Raw genomic sequence first — 20,722 nt, forward strand, 5'->3', positions numbered from 1 at the left:
TTCCAGTGCTTGGAATCATACCTCCCACACCGTTTACGGTGTGGGAGGTATGATTCCAACACACTTGATACCAAACATGATAGGATTCGTTGCAGCCGTTTTCGAGATGGTCATCGGGTAATTATGTTTTGCTCCTTTATATGGCTCCTTCACTGACAACCCGGGAGAATGGACTCATAAGCTGCAGGGATGTCCTACTCTTGCAGGGGCACCCTCTCGCTTAGAACCAAGCTCCCTGCCTTCAGGATAGCAAAGGCCTGCTATAGGGGTGACTTATAGGTTTTAAGTGCACTGACCCTTAGATATAGGAAACCTATAATGAAACACCTCTTTTGTTCACTATTTGTTCAATATTTATTTCACTGAGATCGATATTACAATGTTCTTAGTCCTTGTTCAAAGCAAAATGGGAATATAAAGCTATGATGGATAAGAAATGTTTATTCACACAGTTGAGACAATATTGCATTGAACAAGGACTAAGATTATTGTACTATCGATCTTAGTGAAATTTATTGTCATTATATGTATTATAGAAGAACATGTCCCCATTGTGATATTTAAACCATAAAATGTTCATATATTAAAATAATAATGTAATATTGCACAAAGAAAAACTTTTAACAAAAAAAAGGATGTATGAGGACGGATGAATGAACAACAGGGGTGGCTTCATTAAAATGTTATGATAAAACTTTCTTTTAATCAACTGAACTATATATTATAATTTGATTAAAATGTATGTATTCATGTCATTTCTCTCTTTTTGATATAATAAATATTCGAATTCCAGTCCTTTATCTGGGTTTAGGTATTTTTTATTTGATACCCCCATTATAAATATAAAATTCCAATATATAGTTGCCAAAGCATTGTGTGTGTGTGTGTGTGTCTGTGTGTGTGTGTGTGTTTGTGTGTGTGTGTGTCTCTCTCTCTCTTGTGCATTTAACCCATAGTTATGTGCTTGTCATGGGGATCTAAATCATTCTGTACTTGTCCTGTCCTCTTGTGTATATATGACTCATAGCTCTGTGCTTATCTTTGGTGTTTAACCCATAATACTGTGCTTGTCTTACATGTGTAACGCGTAGCTCTGTGCTTGTCTTGGGTTTGTAAACCATGGCTCTGTACTTGTCCTGTTCTCTATATAGAACCCGTATCTCTGTGCTTGCCTTGGTTTCTGACTCCTAGGTCCATGCTTGTCATAGAAATCTAACCCATATGTGTGTGTGTTTGTCTTGTGTGTGAAACCCATGGCTCTGTGCTTGTTTTGTGGGTCAAACTCATAGCTTTGCGCATGTCATAGGTGTCTAATCCATAGCTCTATGTTTCTCTTGTGTGTGAAACCCACAGGCCTGTGCTTGGCCTGGATAGCCAACCTCTAGCTCTGTGCTTGTCATGGGTATCCAACCCATACCTCTGTGGTTGTCTTTGGGATCTAATGCATACATCTGTGCTTGTGGTGTTTGTGAAACCCAAACCTATGGTGGTCTTGTGTGCCTAATCCGTAGCTCTGTACTTGTCTTATGTGTCTAACTCTTAGATCTGTGCTTGTCTTGTGTGAATCCTTAGCTTGTCTTGTGTGCATAACTGATAGCTCTGTGCTAGACTCTAGCATATCAATTGGTCTTTCTTGTTGCAAATGCATGCTCTATTTATTGTTGGCACATTTCATTGATGCTTCAATTAAGCCACCAATCATCCCTACTAGATTCTGTTTGCTGTACTTGCGCATCGCCCACAAACCAAGAAAAAGGCACCAACCAATTTCAAATTCCTTCGCGTTTACAGAGCATTTTAAAAGTTAACAAACGTAATTTTGCTTTTTTGAGAATGTGCACTTGATCAGTCTGCTAATATTATTTAATTTAATTAAAAAAAAGTAATTGCTGACCCCCCTGTTTATATGTTGTGGACCCGTGGGGTCCGTGGGGCATAGGTGAAGAACCCATGCTATAGGATGGTGAGTCAGGTGAGATAGGTGTACCTGGCTTCACACTGAATTTTGGCGGGAGTGGGGAATAAGACGACCAATGCAGGGAGTTAAGAACACATCTACCACTAAACCCTGTTGAGCACCCTACAGCCTGTGGGGCTTCATGCCTACAGGAGTACTCCAACGTAGGTACTCCATCACTCACGTACCCAAGTGCTCTCATGCATACTTCGTATTTGGCCAGATGGATGGGGTGCCTCGCCATGACAAGATAGACAGATTGGTTTTGAGAGACTGCTCCCCACATTCAAAAGCATATCTGCTCTTGAACCGTGCATTACATTGTGGCATGCCTCTAACCACACACCACAGGTCATGATGCACATAGAAATATCTTACATAGTAATATACGCTGGATGCCACACCAAAAGAATAAATGCTTATGTAACATGATTAAAAATGTGTTTATTTTAACCGTATTTATATCCATTGCTTCACATTTCTAGATGTATGTACTTGGATTATTTTCCATTTTGTATCACCCTTTTGTTTGTACCCTAATGATTTTCAAGCAAACATGATCCTGGTGGAGGTGTGAGTAGATGGGGACACTTTACTATGAGGAAGCGAAAGCATGTCAGAAGAGGTTCAGTAAATCCTAGAGTTAGAGATATTTTGGACAAAAAATTAAATTTTTAAAATGAAAACCGAAATTAGAAATTTTATGATGAGCTCTTGCATTAGGCAATTCAGGGACGGCTTTAGGGCAGTGCGAACGGAGCGGCTGCACTGGGCGCTGAACTGTGGAGGGCCGCTGACCTCAAGGGGGGAGGGGCTGCTGTGTTTAGCAATATCTTATGATTTGAGAGATGAAGGGCACTTTTGAGCTGTGTTAGTGAGAGAGTCCATGGAGGCAGTCATGGGGTGTGGGGACGCCAAAAGTCATTGTTGCATCGGGCTCCACCAGCACTAAAGCCAGCCCTGAGGCAATTTGAACATTGTCCCAAGCCAAGAGTCGGCGAATGATGCTGAATGCAGGATGGGTAACCAGTGAAGAAGTGGAATAAAGTGGGCTTTGTTGTGGAATGTGTCTTGAGAATTGTGGTTTATGGAGACTGTACAACTTTAGTAATCTGTGTTTGGTTTCGTGCCTGCTTTCCTTGCGCCATAGATGAAACATCTTGTCCTCGAGGGGGTCGAGTCCACCCGGAGAACCTTAAATGCTACTGGTTGGTGCAAACCAAGGAGAGCTGGAAAGAGGCCAAGCAGCTGTGCCAGGCGACCCCAGGAGGAGACCTGGCCATTGTCCAGTCTAATGATGTGCAGGTGTTCCTGCAAGATGCCTTTTCTGGGTAAGTGTGTGTATATATTCAGCAATCAGCTAATCTCTGTAGAAGAATTAATTGATGACCGAGATACTGGTTGTTGTCAAGTCAAAGTTCTGCGCTATAATACTGCTGTCGACACTCCACCCCTAATTTAATTAAAGAGGGTCGATTGGCAGGAAAATGAGAACCCTGAACTTTGACACTAATGCAAGGAAACCTGCACAACAAGGCTTTTCCAGTCCTCAATATTTGTAGATTTTTTTAAATAATAGCACTTTATAAATAAATAAAAAATTAATTACAGAAAATAAACGTCTTTAGAGTGAAGGGAGTTACATAAAACCAAAATCACAATAAGTGCATTAATGCAATGTGACATTAAGAAATTAAACTAGCACATCTGGCAATCAATCATACTAAAATAGCAAATAAGTGTAAATCCTGAGAGGACCATGAACATCCAGCTCTTTCTAAGCAACAAGCAGAATGTTCTGGCAACCTAAGAAGAAGATGATAACGATTTCTGGCTCTTCCTCGTGTCGTTTTGTAATGTTCTTAACAAAGAAAACACACAAATTTATAGCATGATGTTACTTAGAGAGGTAGCACTTAAAATGTTACTTGCACAGCACCAACCACACTACTAATTGAAAAATAGCACGTACTTTAATAGCATTTCCATTGGCTCGAGTAACAAAGAACTGCTTCTGCTCATTCATCATAATTGAGGCTTAGCTTATAGCCGTGCAATGTTGCAACAAACACATTCCTTCCAGAGGCAGCCACAGATAAATTACATTTGCACATAAGGACAGAGACCACATCTTACAGCTGAATTTCAATAATTTCATGAAAGCAAAATAAACACATGAACAAGTGTACCTTCTGAACGGCAAATAAACATGCACTATTCTGGAATGTGGCAATCACTCTTGTTTTTTTGTTTAAATGTCTTTATTGCATCTTCTAGGATACAAATAGTGCATATTTCTATCATATATAAGAGATATGTGACCCATAACGCATCTAGGCGTTAACAGCAGATGGCCCCAGTGCAGCAGTCAGAAGATTCATTAAGCAGTATGTATGAAACAGAAATAACAAAAATTGAAACCAGACTGACAATAACAAAATCAGGTCCGAGCCACAGTATAACAGGAGGAGAGGGGGAAAAGAGCATTCTTACAGAGACACAGTGTGAATCAACAAAGAAAGATATAGCTGTTGTGTCGGAAATGAATATATTTAGAGGAGAGCAGCAACCATTCCCGGCGATAGGTTGATAGTCGGGGGAGGTGCCTGCAATCTCTGGAGACGAGGCAGAGCCTGGCGGTTCGTTGGCAGGTGTCAGAGCAGTTAGGATGTTGGCTAGGATGGCATCCCAGATGTTTTCGCAGACCCCACATGTCTTCCCTGTATACAGCAGAACCTTCGGCTCGGGCCCAGGCCTGCAGGGAGAGCTCCCAAGCAGTGAGCACAGGAGTTACCGGGACTTTCACCGGTGGGCGCTCAATCTCTTGGTTAGGAGAATACCCAGGTCCATGAATCTCATGCGGGCTCTATGTTTCTTGTCCCTGCGATTAAGACCTAACAGGCAGACCTCCCAGGTGTGGGGTACGGGTCATGTCGTGCAGGTTGCCTAGCATGTGGTGATGTGGAGAAGTGTGGCTCAATGGTTAGAGCGGCAGACCCTGATGCAGAGGTCTAGCCCGGGACCAGGGTTCAATTCCCCGCCTCGGCGGGTCTTGGGCTCAAAATTCCACGGACCTGATAATTCTCGCCTCGGTGCCTATTCTAATCATGGGTCCCACTCTGCAACTCTGGGCAATAGCTTGCTTAATCTCCACAACGGCCCCCACAACGCTAAGGATGCCTGGCCTCCACCTTGGGGGTGCCCAGGAGTGGACACCTCACAGGGAAAGCCAGGATGGGTTCCACAGCGGTATTCGTACAAGCGCCTTGTGACCCTTGCGGGTGAGTAGTGCGCTATACAAGTATCAATTTACATTTACACCCAGCCAATATTGGTGAAGGGAGGGAGTTTCCCCAAGCATATGTAACAGCCCAGCATCGGGGAGGGAGCGCCAGGGCAAGTGGCATTGGAACAGTGGTAGTAATGATTTAGTATTGTATTAGACGAAAGTGTGTTGCGTGAAAGAAGCGCTGGATATTCAACTATGGCTTTCCTCACTTTATCTGTGCAAGGACGGCCCAGGTCTGTTTCCCAAGAGAAATGTCGAGGAGCCAGTAGGAGTGCAGCGTGCGTGCGCAACAAGTCATTAAACCACCGCTTTAAATGGCAGCCCGTGCCCATGACGAAGATATTGAACAGTGAGGTGCTTTGGGCGTTCCTGCTGCATACCGCCCCACCATGCATCTAGTGCCCCTAACATGGAATTGTGTAGTAGGAAATGACCAGGTCCTGCCAGTAGGGTCTCAAATGGTGTAAGGGAACCTTCGTGGTAAATATCATCTCCCAACGTGTGTAGGCTTGGCTCATGCAAGGCAGCAAGCTACCTCGCAGAAGTGGTTCAGTCTCCCCTCGGGGTACCCAGTAGTGGAAGGGCAGGGGCAAATGGCTGGATAGCTTTAGTGAGCAGTAGACTCCATTTATAGCACTTGTGTGCTGCACGCAACAGTGCAGGGGACGCGGATGTTATTTTGCTGCAGGAATGAAATAGGTATAATATGCAATGCAGACTCAAAGCTGGGCCCGTTGTGGCCGTGCGTGCTAGTTGAAGTCATGCCTACCATCGAGCCACCCATTGCAACTGAGAGGCTAAACATTAATTTTCGAATTGGGGACAGGTAGCCCTCCCTGTTGTTGGTAAGTGACATTTTTAGAGTGCCACCCTAAAGGGCTTGTTGTGCCTGAGGAGTTCCCTTGTGAGCTTCTCAAGTATATGAAAGAAAGAGTTAGAGATGTAAAGGGGAAGATTGGCAAAATAATACATTGAGTGAGGTAGCATTATTATCATCTTGACAAGGGCGATCCGCCCTGCAACCGAAAGCAGGAATGATTTCCAAAACGCCGACTGTGCCTGTATCGAGGACCCTGTACAGGTAAAGGTACCTTCAAACAAGTCAAGCAGATTCTATGTAAACATGAATACCTAGGCATCGCAATGTTACGGGTTGCCAAGTCAGGAGGGCACCTCCAACATAATAGGTGGGGTCCGGGCTATCTGCATCAAAGGAGTAGAAGCATGATTTCGCCAATTAACTGTAAGTCTCAAGATTGGTGCCAACCTGTCAAATATAGGTGCTTTGGCCGGAGGAATTGTGTGTAGGTCTCTTAAATTTAAGAGTAAGTCTTCGGCATAGAGTGAAACCGAGTGCAGCCCTCTCCCAGTGTGATTCCCCAGGCTTGACTGTGTGTGTGTAAGGTGACTGCCAGCGGCTCAACAGCTAAAGAAAAGAGTTGGGGAGACCACGGGCAGAGTGTAGAGTAATCTTGTGGAAATCGCTCTTGTTAATGCTGACTAGATACACTAACTAAACCAAATGCATATTAGCCACTATTTTTTCATAAAGTGTTTCACTTCTACACTACAAAGGCCCATTTCCAATCTGTTGAGCTTCACACATAAAACCCATGTGGGACTGGCTCTAATAATATCAGGGATTAGCTATATGATTCAGATGTACCTGTCTGTTTCAGATTAGGTCATGCCTCAATGTCTTGGTATCAAAGTGCTCTCGCTTTTTCTTCACGGCCAAAGTCACTGAGAAGATTGTCAACGCCCAGCTGACAAACTTCATCGAGGAGAACGCCATCCTCGACCCTTCCCAATCCAGATTTAGCAGCAAGCACAGCACCGAGACCGCCCTCCTCGCAGCCATAGACGACATCTGCACGCTCCTCGACCTAGGCCACAACGCGGCCTTTATCCCACTAGACCTCTCTGCAGCCTTCGACACCGTCTCCCACCACACTCTCACAGCCAGACTCCACGATGCCAGGATGCAGGAAAAAGCTCTCGACTGGCTCCGCTCCTTCCTCGCCGGCAAAACCCAAAGGATCAGACTTCCGTCCTCCCTCTCCGAACCCATAGACATAAACTGCGGAGTACCCCAAGGACCGTCGCTCAGTTCCATGCTCTTCAACATCTACATGGCTCCCCTCGCCGCCATGGTCAGACAGAATGGAATCAGCATAGTGTCCTTCACCGACGACACCCAACTCAGACTCTCCTTCATGAAGGAATGGGACACAGCCAGACTCAGCTTCCAGGAAGGAATGGAAGACGTTACATGCGGGATGAGCCTCAGCTCTCTGAAGCTCAACTCGGAGAAGACAGAAGCCCTCGTCCTCGGACCCAGCCCCTCAGCTTGGGACAACTTCTGGTGGCCCACCACCCTCGACAACACCCCCACCCCCTCGAACTAGGCCCAAAAACTTTGCATCATACTCAACTCCTCCCTCACCATGACCCGCCAAATCAACGTCGTCACCTCCACCTGCTTCAACACCCTCCGCATCCTTCGCAAGACCTTCAAATGTATCCCCCCCCCCCGAATCCAGAAAGACCATCACCCACGCACTCATAACAAGCAGACTGGACTATGGAAATGCCCTCTACGCTGGAATCGCAAACTCCAGACCATCCAGAACACCGCGGCCAGACTCGTCCTCGGCATCCCACGATATGAACACATCACCCAACCTCTGCGAGACCTCCACTGGCTCCCCGTCGAGAAGAGAGTAACTTTCAAGCTACTCAACCACACCTATAAATCTCTCCAAAACACCGGACCCAAATACCTCAATAAAATAATCTACTTCCACATACCCAGGAGAAACCTCCGCTCCGCCGACCTCACCCTTGCACAAACCCCGCACATCCGCAGAACCAGAGCAGGTGGAAGAGCCTTCTCCTACATCGCGGCTAAGGCCTGGAACAAGCTCCTGATCAACATCGGACGCTCCCTCACTCTGCACACCTTCAGTAAGAACCTCAAGATCTGGCTCTTCGACTGACCCAGAGCTGCACCTCCCCCTCCCCAGTGCCTTGAGACCTTCACCGGTGAGTAGCACGCTTCATAATTACCTGATTGATTGAAAGTGCTGGCTTTGGCTTAGTCGTCAAGATCACGTTCCTCAGCTCTGAAGCTCTGCTGAGTCTAACCATTGACAGGTAACTGAGCTAATGAATATATAAGTTACCCCATGGTATGTCCCTGTATTGTTCACAGAGCAATCTATGGAATCAGTCCACCATGCCTAATAAATAAATTCAGATAGTATGTACCATGCCATACATCGTTATCACTGATGCTTTGTGTGCCAACATTTAAAAAAGAAAATTATGTTGGCTATACATTTTTTCTTTCAAGCTACAGAATTTTGGAATGACCTTCAGGTGAAAATTTAGGAAACCAAATATCACCTTACATTTAGAAAACTACTGAAAATGTGTCTTCTTGCTTAGTGTCAGTTTAAGATGTTTTCCATTATTGGTTAGTTGAATACATGTTTTTGTATTATTATGCCCAAATTCAGGACTGGTTTATCTAGGGAGAGCAGATAATACTTTCTAATACTTATTGGTTCTTTGATTCTAGTGTGCCTTCAGGTTTTTATCAACCCACTTCAGCCTTTCTTTGAATATCAGGGCCTTCCTCAGGATGCATTTAGATTTGGTATGCAGTTTGTTTCTTTTATGTGATAATGGATTCTGTAATTTTTTTAAGTAATTCGTCAATAATTCTGCAAACAATGGATTGGATTTAGAATGCTGAAATTTACTAAGGGGCTGTCCAACTTGAAAAAGACTGTTAATACTTAGGGGCAGATTTACAAGCCCCTTGCGCCACTTTTGCTTCACTTTTAACATGGGAAAAGTGACGCAAAAGTGGCGCAAGGCGCTTGTAAATAAGCCCCTAAGTCTTCATTTAGAGTTTGGCAGATTTGGTGACCCACCCTAAATTAGAAGTTCAGCCGCCCCACGAAACTTGCAGTTGACATGTTCCATTTAATACTATGACCGCTATCATCTGGCAGCCCAGTCATTAATGGATCGTCAGGTCAAGGGTACCCACTGGGAGAGATAGAAGAAGTTCCACCAGTCAGAACTCTGTGGTTCCCCACAGAGTTTAGCACTTCAGGGTGCTAAACTAAATACCAAAGCTACCTGATCTTGACTCTGCCTCATGCCTCTTTCATCCACCTTCAGATACTCCCTGTCCTTTTATCTCTTTCTCACAAGTTCTTTTTACGGGCTCGGCGACGTCACCACTTCATCAGAAGTGGGGAGGAGCTGCGAGCCGTATTGTTAGGGGGTTTCTGGCTCGTGCTGGAAAAATTCCTCTGTGCTCGTGCATTTGCAGTGCTTTATTTTATAATCTGAATGGTGATTGGTCCTCGCGGTGCTGTTTTTTTAGTAGTCTTGATGCGATAGGGCATATGTAATGTTCGTCCGCCATTTTTGGCATTTTCTGTGCGGTTTCGCGCACGGCAGTCCATTAATTTTAATTAGGAGCTGTCAGGGTGCCCTTCTAATGCAATCCAGATGGTGGGAGCGCGTTCACCATTCTGCATTGCATGTATAGGGCGCGCGTTCGTCTGCAGCTTTTTAGGGGCTGAAAAAAAGGCAGTATTTAAATACAGATTACCGAATGAGTTACACAATGATTGTGCTCGCCTGTAACTGCACGGAATCACTTTGTATTAGCATGGGTAGTCTGCGCGCTGTATCCAGAGAGGGGGATGTTTTCACTCAGGCGTGTCACACACTTGACATGAGCATGTTGACAGGAATCAGATGCCCTATTGATTGTCTATATTTTTAACCCGTCCTTTCCTTATTTAGTGTGCCTCACGTTACACGGTGGCTTGCTAGCATGATGTTGTCTAAATGCACTCCTATTTCACTGCAATATGTGGGGGGCACAGTTCATTTGAATATGTTGATTCTCGCACCTTTCTTTTAATTGGGCGGAGAATTTATTATTCTCACTTGGGTATTATTAATTGTTTTTTAACATGAATATGAGCCGGATTTGTGATATGTTGCATTTGTTTTCGGTTTGTAGCCATGAGGAAGTCCGTGGAGAATATCACGACGAAACGTGTTGGCTATTTCTGTACCACGACCACCAGTACTACCACTACCAGTACTACCACTACCAGTACCACTACCACCACCAGTACTACCACCAACAGTACCACCACCAACAGTACTACCACTACCAGTACTACGGCCAGCAGTACCACCACCACTAGCACTACCACTACCGGTACCACCACCAGTACTACCACTACCAGTACCACCACCACCAGTACTGCCACTACCAGTACCACCACCAGTACCACCACTTCCAGTACTACCACCACCAGTACTACCACCACCAGTACTACCACTACCAGTACCACCACCTCCAGTACTACCACTACTACCACTACCAGTACCACCACCACCAGTACTACCAGTACCACCACCACCAGTACTACCACTACCAGTACCACCACCACCAGTACTACCACCATCAGTACTACCAGTACTACCACCAGCAGTACTACCACAACTACAGCCACCAGTACTACCACTACTACAGCCACCAGTACTACCACTACCACCACCACCACCAGTACTACCAGTACCACCACCACCAGCACCACCACTACCAGTACTACCACTACCAGTACTACCAGTACTACTACCACCACCACCAGTACCACCACCACCAGTACTACCACCACCAGTACTACCACCACCACCACCACCACCACCAGTACTACCACTACCAGTACCACCACCACCACCAGGACTACCAGTACTACAGCCACCAGTACTACCACTACCACCACCACCAGTACTACCAGTACCACGGCCACCAGTACTACCACTATCAGTACTACCACTACCAGTACCACTACCACCACCAGTACTACCACTACCAGTACCACCACCACCAGTACTACCACTACCAGTACTACGGCCAGCAGTACCACCACCACCACCACCAATGCTACTGCTACCAGTACCACCACCACCAGTACTACCGCTACCAGTACCACCACCACCAGTACCACCACTACCAGTACTACCACCACCAGTACTACCACCACCAGTACTACTACTACCAGTACCACCACCTCCAGTACTACCACTACTACCACTACCAGTACCACCACCACCAGTACTACCAGTACCGCCACCACCAGTACTACCAGTACCACCACCACCAGTACTACCACTACCAGTACCACCACCACCAGTACTACCACTACCAGTACCACCACCACCACCAGTACTACCAGTACTACCACCATCATTACTACCACCACCAGTACTACCACTACTACAGCCACAAGTACTACCATTACTACAGCCACCAGTACTACCACTACCACCACCACCAGTTCTACCACCACCACCAGTACTACCAGTACCACCACCACCAGTACTACCACTACCAGTACTACCACTACCAGTACTACCAGTACCACTACCACCACCACCAGTACCACCACCACCAGTACTACCACCACCAGTACTACCAGTACCACCACCACCACCAGTACTACCACTACCAGTACCACCACCACCACCAGTACTACCACTACCAGTACCACCACCACCACCACTAGTACTATCAGTACTACAGCCACCAGTACTACCACTACCACCACCACCAGTACTACCAGTACCACGACCACCAGAACTACCACTACCAGTACTACCACTACCAGTACCACTACCACCACCAGTACTACCACCACCAGTACCACCACCACCAGTACTACCACTACAAGTACTACGGCCAGCAGTACCACCATCACCAATGCTACTGCTACCAGTACCACCACCACCAGTACTACCACTACAAGTACTACGGCCAGCAGTACCACCATCACCAATGCTACTGCTACCAGTACTACCACCACCAGTACTACCACGACGAGTACCACCACGACGAGTACCACCACCTCCAGTACTACCACTACTACCACTACCAGTACCACCACCACCAGTACTACCAGTACCACCACCACCAGTACTACCACTACCAGTACCACCACCACCAGTACTACCACTACCATTACCACCACCACCACCAGTACTACCAGTACTACCACCATCAGTACTACCAGTACTACCACCACCAGTACTACCACTACTACAGCCACCAGTACTACCACTACTACAGCCACCAGTACTACCAGTACCACCACCACCAGTACTACCATTACCAGTACTACCACTACCAGTACTACCAGTACCACTACCACCACCACCATTACTACCACCACCAGTACTACCAGTACCACCACCACCACCAGTACTACCACTACCAGTACCACCACCTCCACCAGTACTACCAGTACTACAGCCACCAGTACTACCACTACCACCACCACCAGTACTACCAGTACCACGACCACCAGTACTACCACTACCAGTACTACCACTACCAGTACCACTACCACCACCAGTACTACCACCACCAGTACCACCACCACCAGTACTACCACTACCAGTACTACGGCCAGCAGTACCACCACCACTAGCACTACCACTACCGGTACCACCACCAGTACTACCACTACCACCACCACCAGTACTACCACTACAAGTACCACCACCAGTACCACCACTACCAGTACTACCACCACCAGTACTACCACCACCAGTACTACCACTACCAGTACCACCACCTCCAGTACTACCACTACTACCACTACCAGAACCACTGTGGTAAATAAATAAATAATTACCGGTACTATTTTTCTATGCATTAACTGAAAATGATAGCTCAATAAATAAGAGGCAGAATCCGTGGTATCTGAGTCATACAGGCTTTAATTAAGTGGCTCGAGCCAATGGACATCGGGTTCCATCACCTGCTAAGGCTCAGGAAGGGACAATCTCAGGAAAAGAGGGGACAGCTCCTATTTCATTAACATCATACAATATATATAGTAAAACAGTACAGTTGCATTGAATACAGTAGGCGTAACAAGTGACAAACGGAAGATAAGAACATATGGGCGTGAAAAGAAGGCGTGCACAGGGCGTGCACAGAAACATGTGATGTAGACGTCACAAAAGTGTCATAAGTGGGTGGATACATGGTGGGGGCTTCATGGGCAGCTGGAACCTTTAACCTACTGGTGCGCGCAAACGGGTCATGACGTGTAACTGGGGAGAGCTGGGGGCTCTGACTCCTAGCACTAGAAGAGGAGACTAAAGTCTGGGATGTCAGAACGACCTGTACCTATAGCATATCTGATATCTCGTGTTTGGAGTACATGTTGCTTGAATCTAAAAGTCATCAGGGCGAAGGCTACTTGTCACTAAGGCTAGTGCATGCATATATTTCTTCATGTATTGCGGGTGCTATGAATCTTCTTATGGGTATTAATTCAGTAATTCTCTTGCATGGAGACAGGAAGACTAGACTATAAATGAAGATATTTATGCGGTTCGTTAGCTAGGAATGTGAAGCCGGGGAGCTGAACTGATAACTGTAAGCATAACATATTCTTGGCAGACAGGCAGGCAGGCCAGGCCGGGCACCGCGCTGCTTGGCAGGGAGTAAGTGAAGGGTCAGGGATGCGGGCGGGGCTGCATCTCTCCTCGGAGTGATTCAGGAGACTTGAGGCTTGAATCTGGTGTCCGGGCCCTGTGAGGCCTAGAAACGGGTGCAACTCGATGATTTAACGTGCATAATATAGAGACGTTGGCAACATAGGCCTGAAAGCCTAATTCACGTTGCTTTTACGGGGGACTGGATAACTAACATATTAACGTTGGACACAACTGTAAATGCATCTTTATTCGGTCAAGGGGATTAATATGCATATTAATCATGCACATATAACATATGATGGGGAACACGTAGGGACACATGACAAGGCAAAATTCAATTTTCCTCATTCCCTCCTTGTTCCCTACGTTTCCTTCATGAAACATCAATATTCATGATACCATCTATCTGTTCATAGAGCATCATTTGCTCATCTCTTATCTTTTGGGAATAGGACTTTGGACGTGGAATACAAGATGTAGCGCACAAGCCGCAAATCGCCGGGCCACATTGTAAACAGAGACAACAACTGAATATGATCATTACTACTATTCCTAGGAATGACAGTACTTTCCATCCCCATGCAGATATTATACTCCAGAGCCAACCGGACCATGTCCAGGTGCCTGGATTCTGGTGTAGCTGATGGGCTATTTTATGAAGTCTTGTTATTGCTGAATATACAGACGGTGCGTTATTAGGAATGAAAACGCAACAACTAGATCCGATGACTCTACAAGCTCGGCCCCTATCAGCCAGTGTGACGTCAAGAACAAGGCGGTTCTGAAGAACAACAAATCTCATAGCAGACTGCTCTTCTGTTAGGTTACCTAGGGCGGAAGTAGTCTCATTCACTACTGCTTCAAGGGTTCTGGTTAACCTGCGTATTAATTTACTATTCTGGACAGGACCTATGAAGAAGAAGAAACCTTTATTGAAATCTGTATACTGTTCTAATGCAGTTTCAGTCTGATCGACAATTGGGGACTCAATCTCCCTTCTATGTCTGACGTGTACTAGATGTGTATTTCTGTGATAATCGGATGGGGCTAGGAAAACTGGTGGCAGTAGGAAGGCAATGTAACATGTTCCATCCCAATCTAGGGGCAGACGTACATATGCGGTCTGACCACATATAAAATAAGAATGACGTGAGGCTTTGAAAGTAGATTTCCCACTGTCACTATACTCGACCACAGTAGTACAATCACTGTGTCCTAGGTGTACTGAACCATTCTTTCTAACACATAATTCGCCTTTCACTGGTAGAACTGTTATAGAAGGCAAATCTGGAGTAGTCTCGGACTGAACATTCAAAACCATGAAGTTGGAGGAGAAATTACCTAGATCATATACTTCATTTTCTAGATCTAACCCTGTCCTATGGGAAAGACCTTCCTTGTCTGGGAAACATGTCTTATTCAGAAGGGACTTATCGTCTAAGGATGATGTTAACATAAACCATGCTCCACACGAACCATTGTGTGAAAACGGATAGGGAAAGAGTGGCAGAACTCCCTTCGGTGTCTGGTAAGGGGGGAGTCGACCACACATCCAACAATTAGTGGCATTGCTGGTCTGGTGTGAATAGTGTAACATAGAATAAAAGTATTGTTGCGCATTGCAAGTCGGTAGGATAACTCGTGAGGGGGTAGTTCACTAAAAGTGTGCTCTACTGTATCATTAGAGGAAAAATGTACATGCGAACCAAGAGGAGGAAAAAATACATGTAAAACATAACTTATACATGTGATCGTAAGACTCAGAAATAACATAAACAATAATGTAACAACACATCTGCTGTGCAGATTCTTACAGTAACGTATTTTCTTAGAGTTTCGTCTATCTCTCTCACTATGGGGGTCTATCTCATACATGTCAGGAACCCGTCTAACCGCTTCACCCGAGAGGGACTTAAACAATTAAACTGTCTGACTTGCTAGACCTCAATTTGAGTTTATACTCCTGCTGCGGAGTTTTCTCTAACAGGGGAAGTTTAGAGTCAGTATCGGGGCAGTCCTTGAAAAAAGTCTTTGGACACAGTCCATGGAAACGCTTGACGTGGCTGGAGTGAAGCCAGCCCTTCCTGCCTTCCAGCTTCACGGCAGTCCTTGTGGTCATCAGAACAAGTTTCGGCTCCTTCCAGCGGGGCTCCAGGGGGCTTGAACGATCGAAATTCCTAACGAGGACCAAATCGCCTGGAACGACCTCGTGCGGTTTCACCTGGGTGTTGTCTGGAAAGGCAGCCGCGACCTGTGAACGACAAGAGAGTAGTGCAGACATCAAGGAAGCTAGGTAATCTGTCAGCATATTACTGTCAACATCGGTGATTTTACGTGGCATAGGTGTACCCCACAGGTTTGGGGGACGACCAAACACTACTTCGTAAGGTGACAAACCCGATCGGGAGTGAGCGACCATTCTCATATGGAAGAGGGCAACCGGCAGGGCTACCATCCAATCTACACCTTTTTCGGCACAGACCTTCGCTATTCGTATTTTCAGAGTTTGATTATGTCTCTCGACGAGGCCAGCTGCCTCGGGATGTCGTACGCAATGGAATTTCCACTGGTACCCTAACAGAAGTGATACCTGTTTCATGAGTTCGGACGAGAATGGCTGTCCGTTATCTGAATACACGACCCTGGGCAAACCATAGCGTGGGAAGAACTCACGTACCAACTGCCTGGCAGTGGTCGCGGCAGTGTAATCTGGGACTGGATATGCTTCTGTCCATCTGGACAAGGCGCATACAACTACGAGGACATACTTGAAACCTCGGCATCGATCCATCTGAATATAATCCATCTGGAGGACTTCAAAAGGGTGGTCAGGAGGATGGAATCCACCTTGTTCCACGGGGACACCTTTACCTGGATTGAACTGACAACAGATCATGCAGGTACGCACTTTCTGCTTCGCTGCTGCTCGTAAATGCTTGTTAAACCAGAGGTTCTGGATGCTGTCTAACATGGCTTTTTCTCCTAAATGTGCTGGACTATGTGCTGTGTTAATAATGACTTGAACCATAGAGTCGGGGAGAAACCATGTGGCTTTTCCCTTCGTCAACCATCCCTGATCTGTCTGGACCCCTCCTTGTTCAGACCATTTCTTGATTTCGTCTGGGGTAGCATGTGTCTGTATGTCTAGTACGTCTTGTGTAGGGTCCTTAACTGTCATACAAGTCGTCTGAACTGGAACATCTGTCTTTGTCGTGTTGACTGGAACGTTTGGAGTCTGAGCTGTAAGCTTGGCTGTTCGATCTGCTAGATCGTTACCCTGGGAAATGGTGTCAGTGGCTTTCGTATGTGCTTTGCACTTCATAATGGCAATAGCTGTCGGTAAATGTATTGCTTCTAAAAGAGCTTGAATGAGGGGGCCATGCTGAATCTTGGCTCCATGAGAGGTCATGAAACCTCTTTCTTGCCAAAGGACTCCAAAGTCGTGAACGACTCCGAAAACATAACGTGAATCTGTATATATGTTTACTTTTAGGTTCTTGGCTCGTATGCAGGCTTGGGTCAGAGCAATGAGCTCTGCTGCTTGAGCTGACAAGGTGTCAATACGATGTGTTTCTATAACTTCAGTTTCAGTAGTCACTGCATATGCGGCTACTAACTCTCCTGTACTTGTTCTCATACATGAACCATCCACGTAAAGTGTCAGGTCTGGATCAGGTAATGCAATGTCCGTCAAGTCTTGTCTTGGCTTCGTCATGGTGTTAATGACTTCCACACAATCATGTGTGGCAGGGTTCGATGTAATCGAGGGTAACAGTGTAGCAGGATTTAAAATGTTGCAGCGTCTGATTTCTATGTGTGGCTGAAACAATGTCAGTTCATATCCTGTTAATCGTGCAATTGTCAAGTGCTGAGTCTGTGTTCGGTTTAAAAGAACTTCCACGGAGTGTGGAACTTGTACTGTCAGGGAGTGTCCTAACACTATGGAATCACTTTGTCTGATAGCTAGAGCTGTGGCTGCAACTGACTTGAGGCACGCAGGCAAAGCCTGGGCTACTGGATCTAATGTGCTAGAAAAATAAGCACAAGGCTTGTGTTGTCCTGCTTGATCTTGTGTGAGAACAGATAATGCTGTACCATCACGTTCAGTAACAAAAAGTGTAAAAGGTTTACTATAGTTTGGTGTCGCTAACACAGGTGCATTACATAAAGCTTTCTTTAACTCATTGAAAACAAGTGTATGTTCCTGGGTCCAAGGGAGGACAGTCGATGTCGCTGCCTCCTGTGTTGTTAACTGTATCAGTGGCTTGGCTAGATATGCGTACTGAGGGATCCATTGTCTGCAGTAAGAAGTGAGGCCGATAAAAGCTCGTACCTCCTTCTGTGTCTTGGGCTGTGGAAGATGTGCTATTAACTGGATACAGTCTGGTGTCAACTGTCTACCCCTCTTCGACAGCAAGTGTCCAAGGTATACCACTTACTGGACACAGAATTGCAGTTTCGAAGGGGACACCTTGTGCCCCATCTCTGCCAGGAAATACAAGACTGTCAGTGACGCTCGTTAGCAGTCGTGTTCTGTACGGGCTGTGATCAATAGATCATCGACATACTGGAGCAGGGCAGTGTCAGTTGGCATGTGAATACTGTCTAGTTGTCTTTTAAGTGCTTGACTGTAAATACTAGGACTTTCTGTGAAACCTTGAGGTGCACGTGTGAATTTATAGCTTTTTCCATTTAAACAGAATCCGAAAAGGAACTGGCTGTCTGGATGAATGGGGACACTAAAGAAAGCGTTCTTGAGATCAATGACAGTAAAGAACGTAGCTTCAGAATCAATGGTAGTTAATAGAGAAGAAATGTCTGGAACCACTGGGTACTGGGGTATGATACATTTATTAAGTTCTCGAAGGTCAATCACTAATCGATAAACTGGAGGTGCATTTGGGTCAGTACGTTTAAGAATCGGAATGATAGGAGAATTACATACATTGGAGTCAGTTTCTACAACCACTCCTTGAGCGATGAGCTCGTCAATAATTTTCGATAAGGCTGCTACAGCCTCAGGTGGTAACTTGTATTGTCGGATTCGTGGTAATACAACTCCTTGTTTCAGGGTGACACGATATGGTGTAATGTGCATACAACCTACATCAGTTGGACCTTGCGCCCATAAATGCTGTGGTACATTCAATAATCTTGGATCAAAATCTCTTAACACATAATGTCCTTTAAAATCACGTAAAAACAATCTCACTCCTTCCGGAGAACAACAGATTACTGCACCCAATTCTTTCAATGTTTTAATACCAAGTAAATTTTCTGGACATGATTTCGTAAGTAACAAATCTGTAGTACGGGACAATGGACCAACTTCTAGGGAAACTGGTTTCGATATTTCATTAACAATAGGCTTTCCTGAAAATCCCAGGGAAACATTTCTTGAGCCTGAGAGTGGAGCCCCTGGAACCTCGTCATGACTGATGGTAGTCCTACTTGCCCCTGTATCAATCAGAAACTTTCTGTCTTTCCCTAATACTTGACTGTGTACATAGGGACCCTCTTGATCTACAGGAACCTCAATGAGAGGCAAGCCAACCTCCCTCTCTAGGCTGTTTCATGAATACTGCTGATATTCTGGGTAATCTGACTGTGCGTACTGGTACATCTGTTGCGTAACGTGTTGTGTGGCAGCTATAGGCTGCGGTACTGTAACTGTCTGTTGTGCGTTCTGCGGTGGTTGCGTATTCTGCGGAACATGTTCTTGTCTAGGAGGACGCGGTCTCTCTTTCGTCTTACCTGTAGCTATGTTATGTTTCAGAACTGCACATTCGTTTATATAATGACCTGGCTGTTTACAGTAATTGCATGTCCCTTTAACAGGAGCTGCAGAATGACTAGTCTGATTCGCACCCCTCTTCTGACTGTCTGATTGAACAGACTGTGCAACTAGTACTTTCATTTTCGTGTCTTTCATACGTCTCCTTTCGTGTTCTTGCTCTTCCCTGATTCGATTCTGGTGATACTGTAGCATCTGTAGCATCTGGGACGGGGTATTAGCTTGCCAGGTACTCTCGACTTTCAATACTCGATTTTTAACTTGTGGTAAAGAATTCTCAACTAGTTTGGTAACAAAGAGATGTGGATACGACTCACTACTTGTTTTCAAACCGCTATTAATAATGAAACATTTCTCAAATCTGGAATAGAAATCACTAGTGTCTTCGTCTTGTTTCTGTTTACAGGCTGAGATGGCATCCCAGTCTTCCTTTTTCGTGGCTAGTAATCTTGGCAAGACTTGTATTAACAGTTCGGGCAACTCTTTGGCTTTATCCCCGAGACCAGTACCTGGAACTCGTGTGTTATCTTCGTTCTCTAACGCTGTCCAGTCAATCTTTTTCTCTCCCACCTCCCATTCTTTCTCTTTGAGTTTTTCATATATGCCCGCAGGCAGCAGGACCTTTAACATTTTGATGATATCAGGATACGTGTATTCTCCCATACGGAGCATGTCTTTTAATTCACGGTGGAACCCTGCTGGATCTTTATCGTGACAGGGCACTAACTTTTTCATTTCTAGTAGTTCTATTTTCGTTATAGGGGTGTAAACAAATACTCGTTCGAGCTCACCCCCCATTCCCTTAACAGGATGCACTTCTCGCAAGGGATTCTGTCTATCTATGTAGAATGTCTTTCCTACTGGGGGTGGAACAGGAACAAAATGTGGAGTCAGGAACGTTCTGTATTTATGGCGTTGTTCTAAAAGGACGCTAATCAAATCGGTACCTAGACCTTTCCATCTGTTTAGGAGTAACTCGTTCAATACATTATATAAAGGACCTGGATCAGAATGCTGATCCTCGTACAGTGTAATGAGATGCTGGATCATGTACATACCCACCAGTCGCTGTTCGCCTGGCGGAAGCTTCAGAAACATTTGGGCCACTATTTCGTCTGGAAACGTGCTA

The 20,722-nt window shown here is 45.6% G+C and overlaps 1 protein-coding gene across 1 annotated transcript in view; it reads left to right on the forward strand.

Moving 5' to 3' along the window:
- The window catches only part of LOC144769444 (polycystin-1-like), a 640,821-nt gene that overhangs the window by 58,021 nt on the left and 562,078 nt on the right, over positions 1 to 20,722 (forward strand). The window contains exon 4 of the mRNA XM_078653538.1: positions 3,108 to 3,288. Within this exon, the coding sequence (XP_078509664.1) occupies positions 3,108 to 3,288 (181 nt within the window). The remainder of the gene's footprint in view (positions 1 to 3,107; positions 3,289 to 20,722) is intronic.

Source organism: Lissotriton helveticus, chromosome 7 (genome assembly GCF_964261635.1).
Source record: "Lissotriton helveticus chromosome 7, aLisHel1.1, whole genome shotgun sequence".
Lineage (NCBI taxonomy): Eukaryota > Metazoa > Chordata > Amphibia > Caudata > Salamandridae > Lissotriton > Lissotriton helveticus.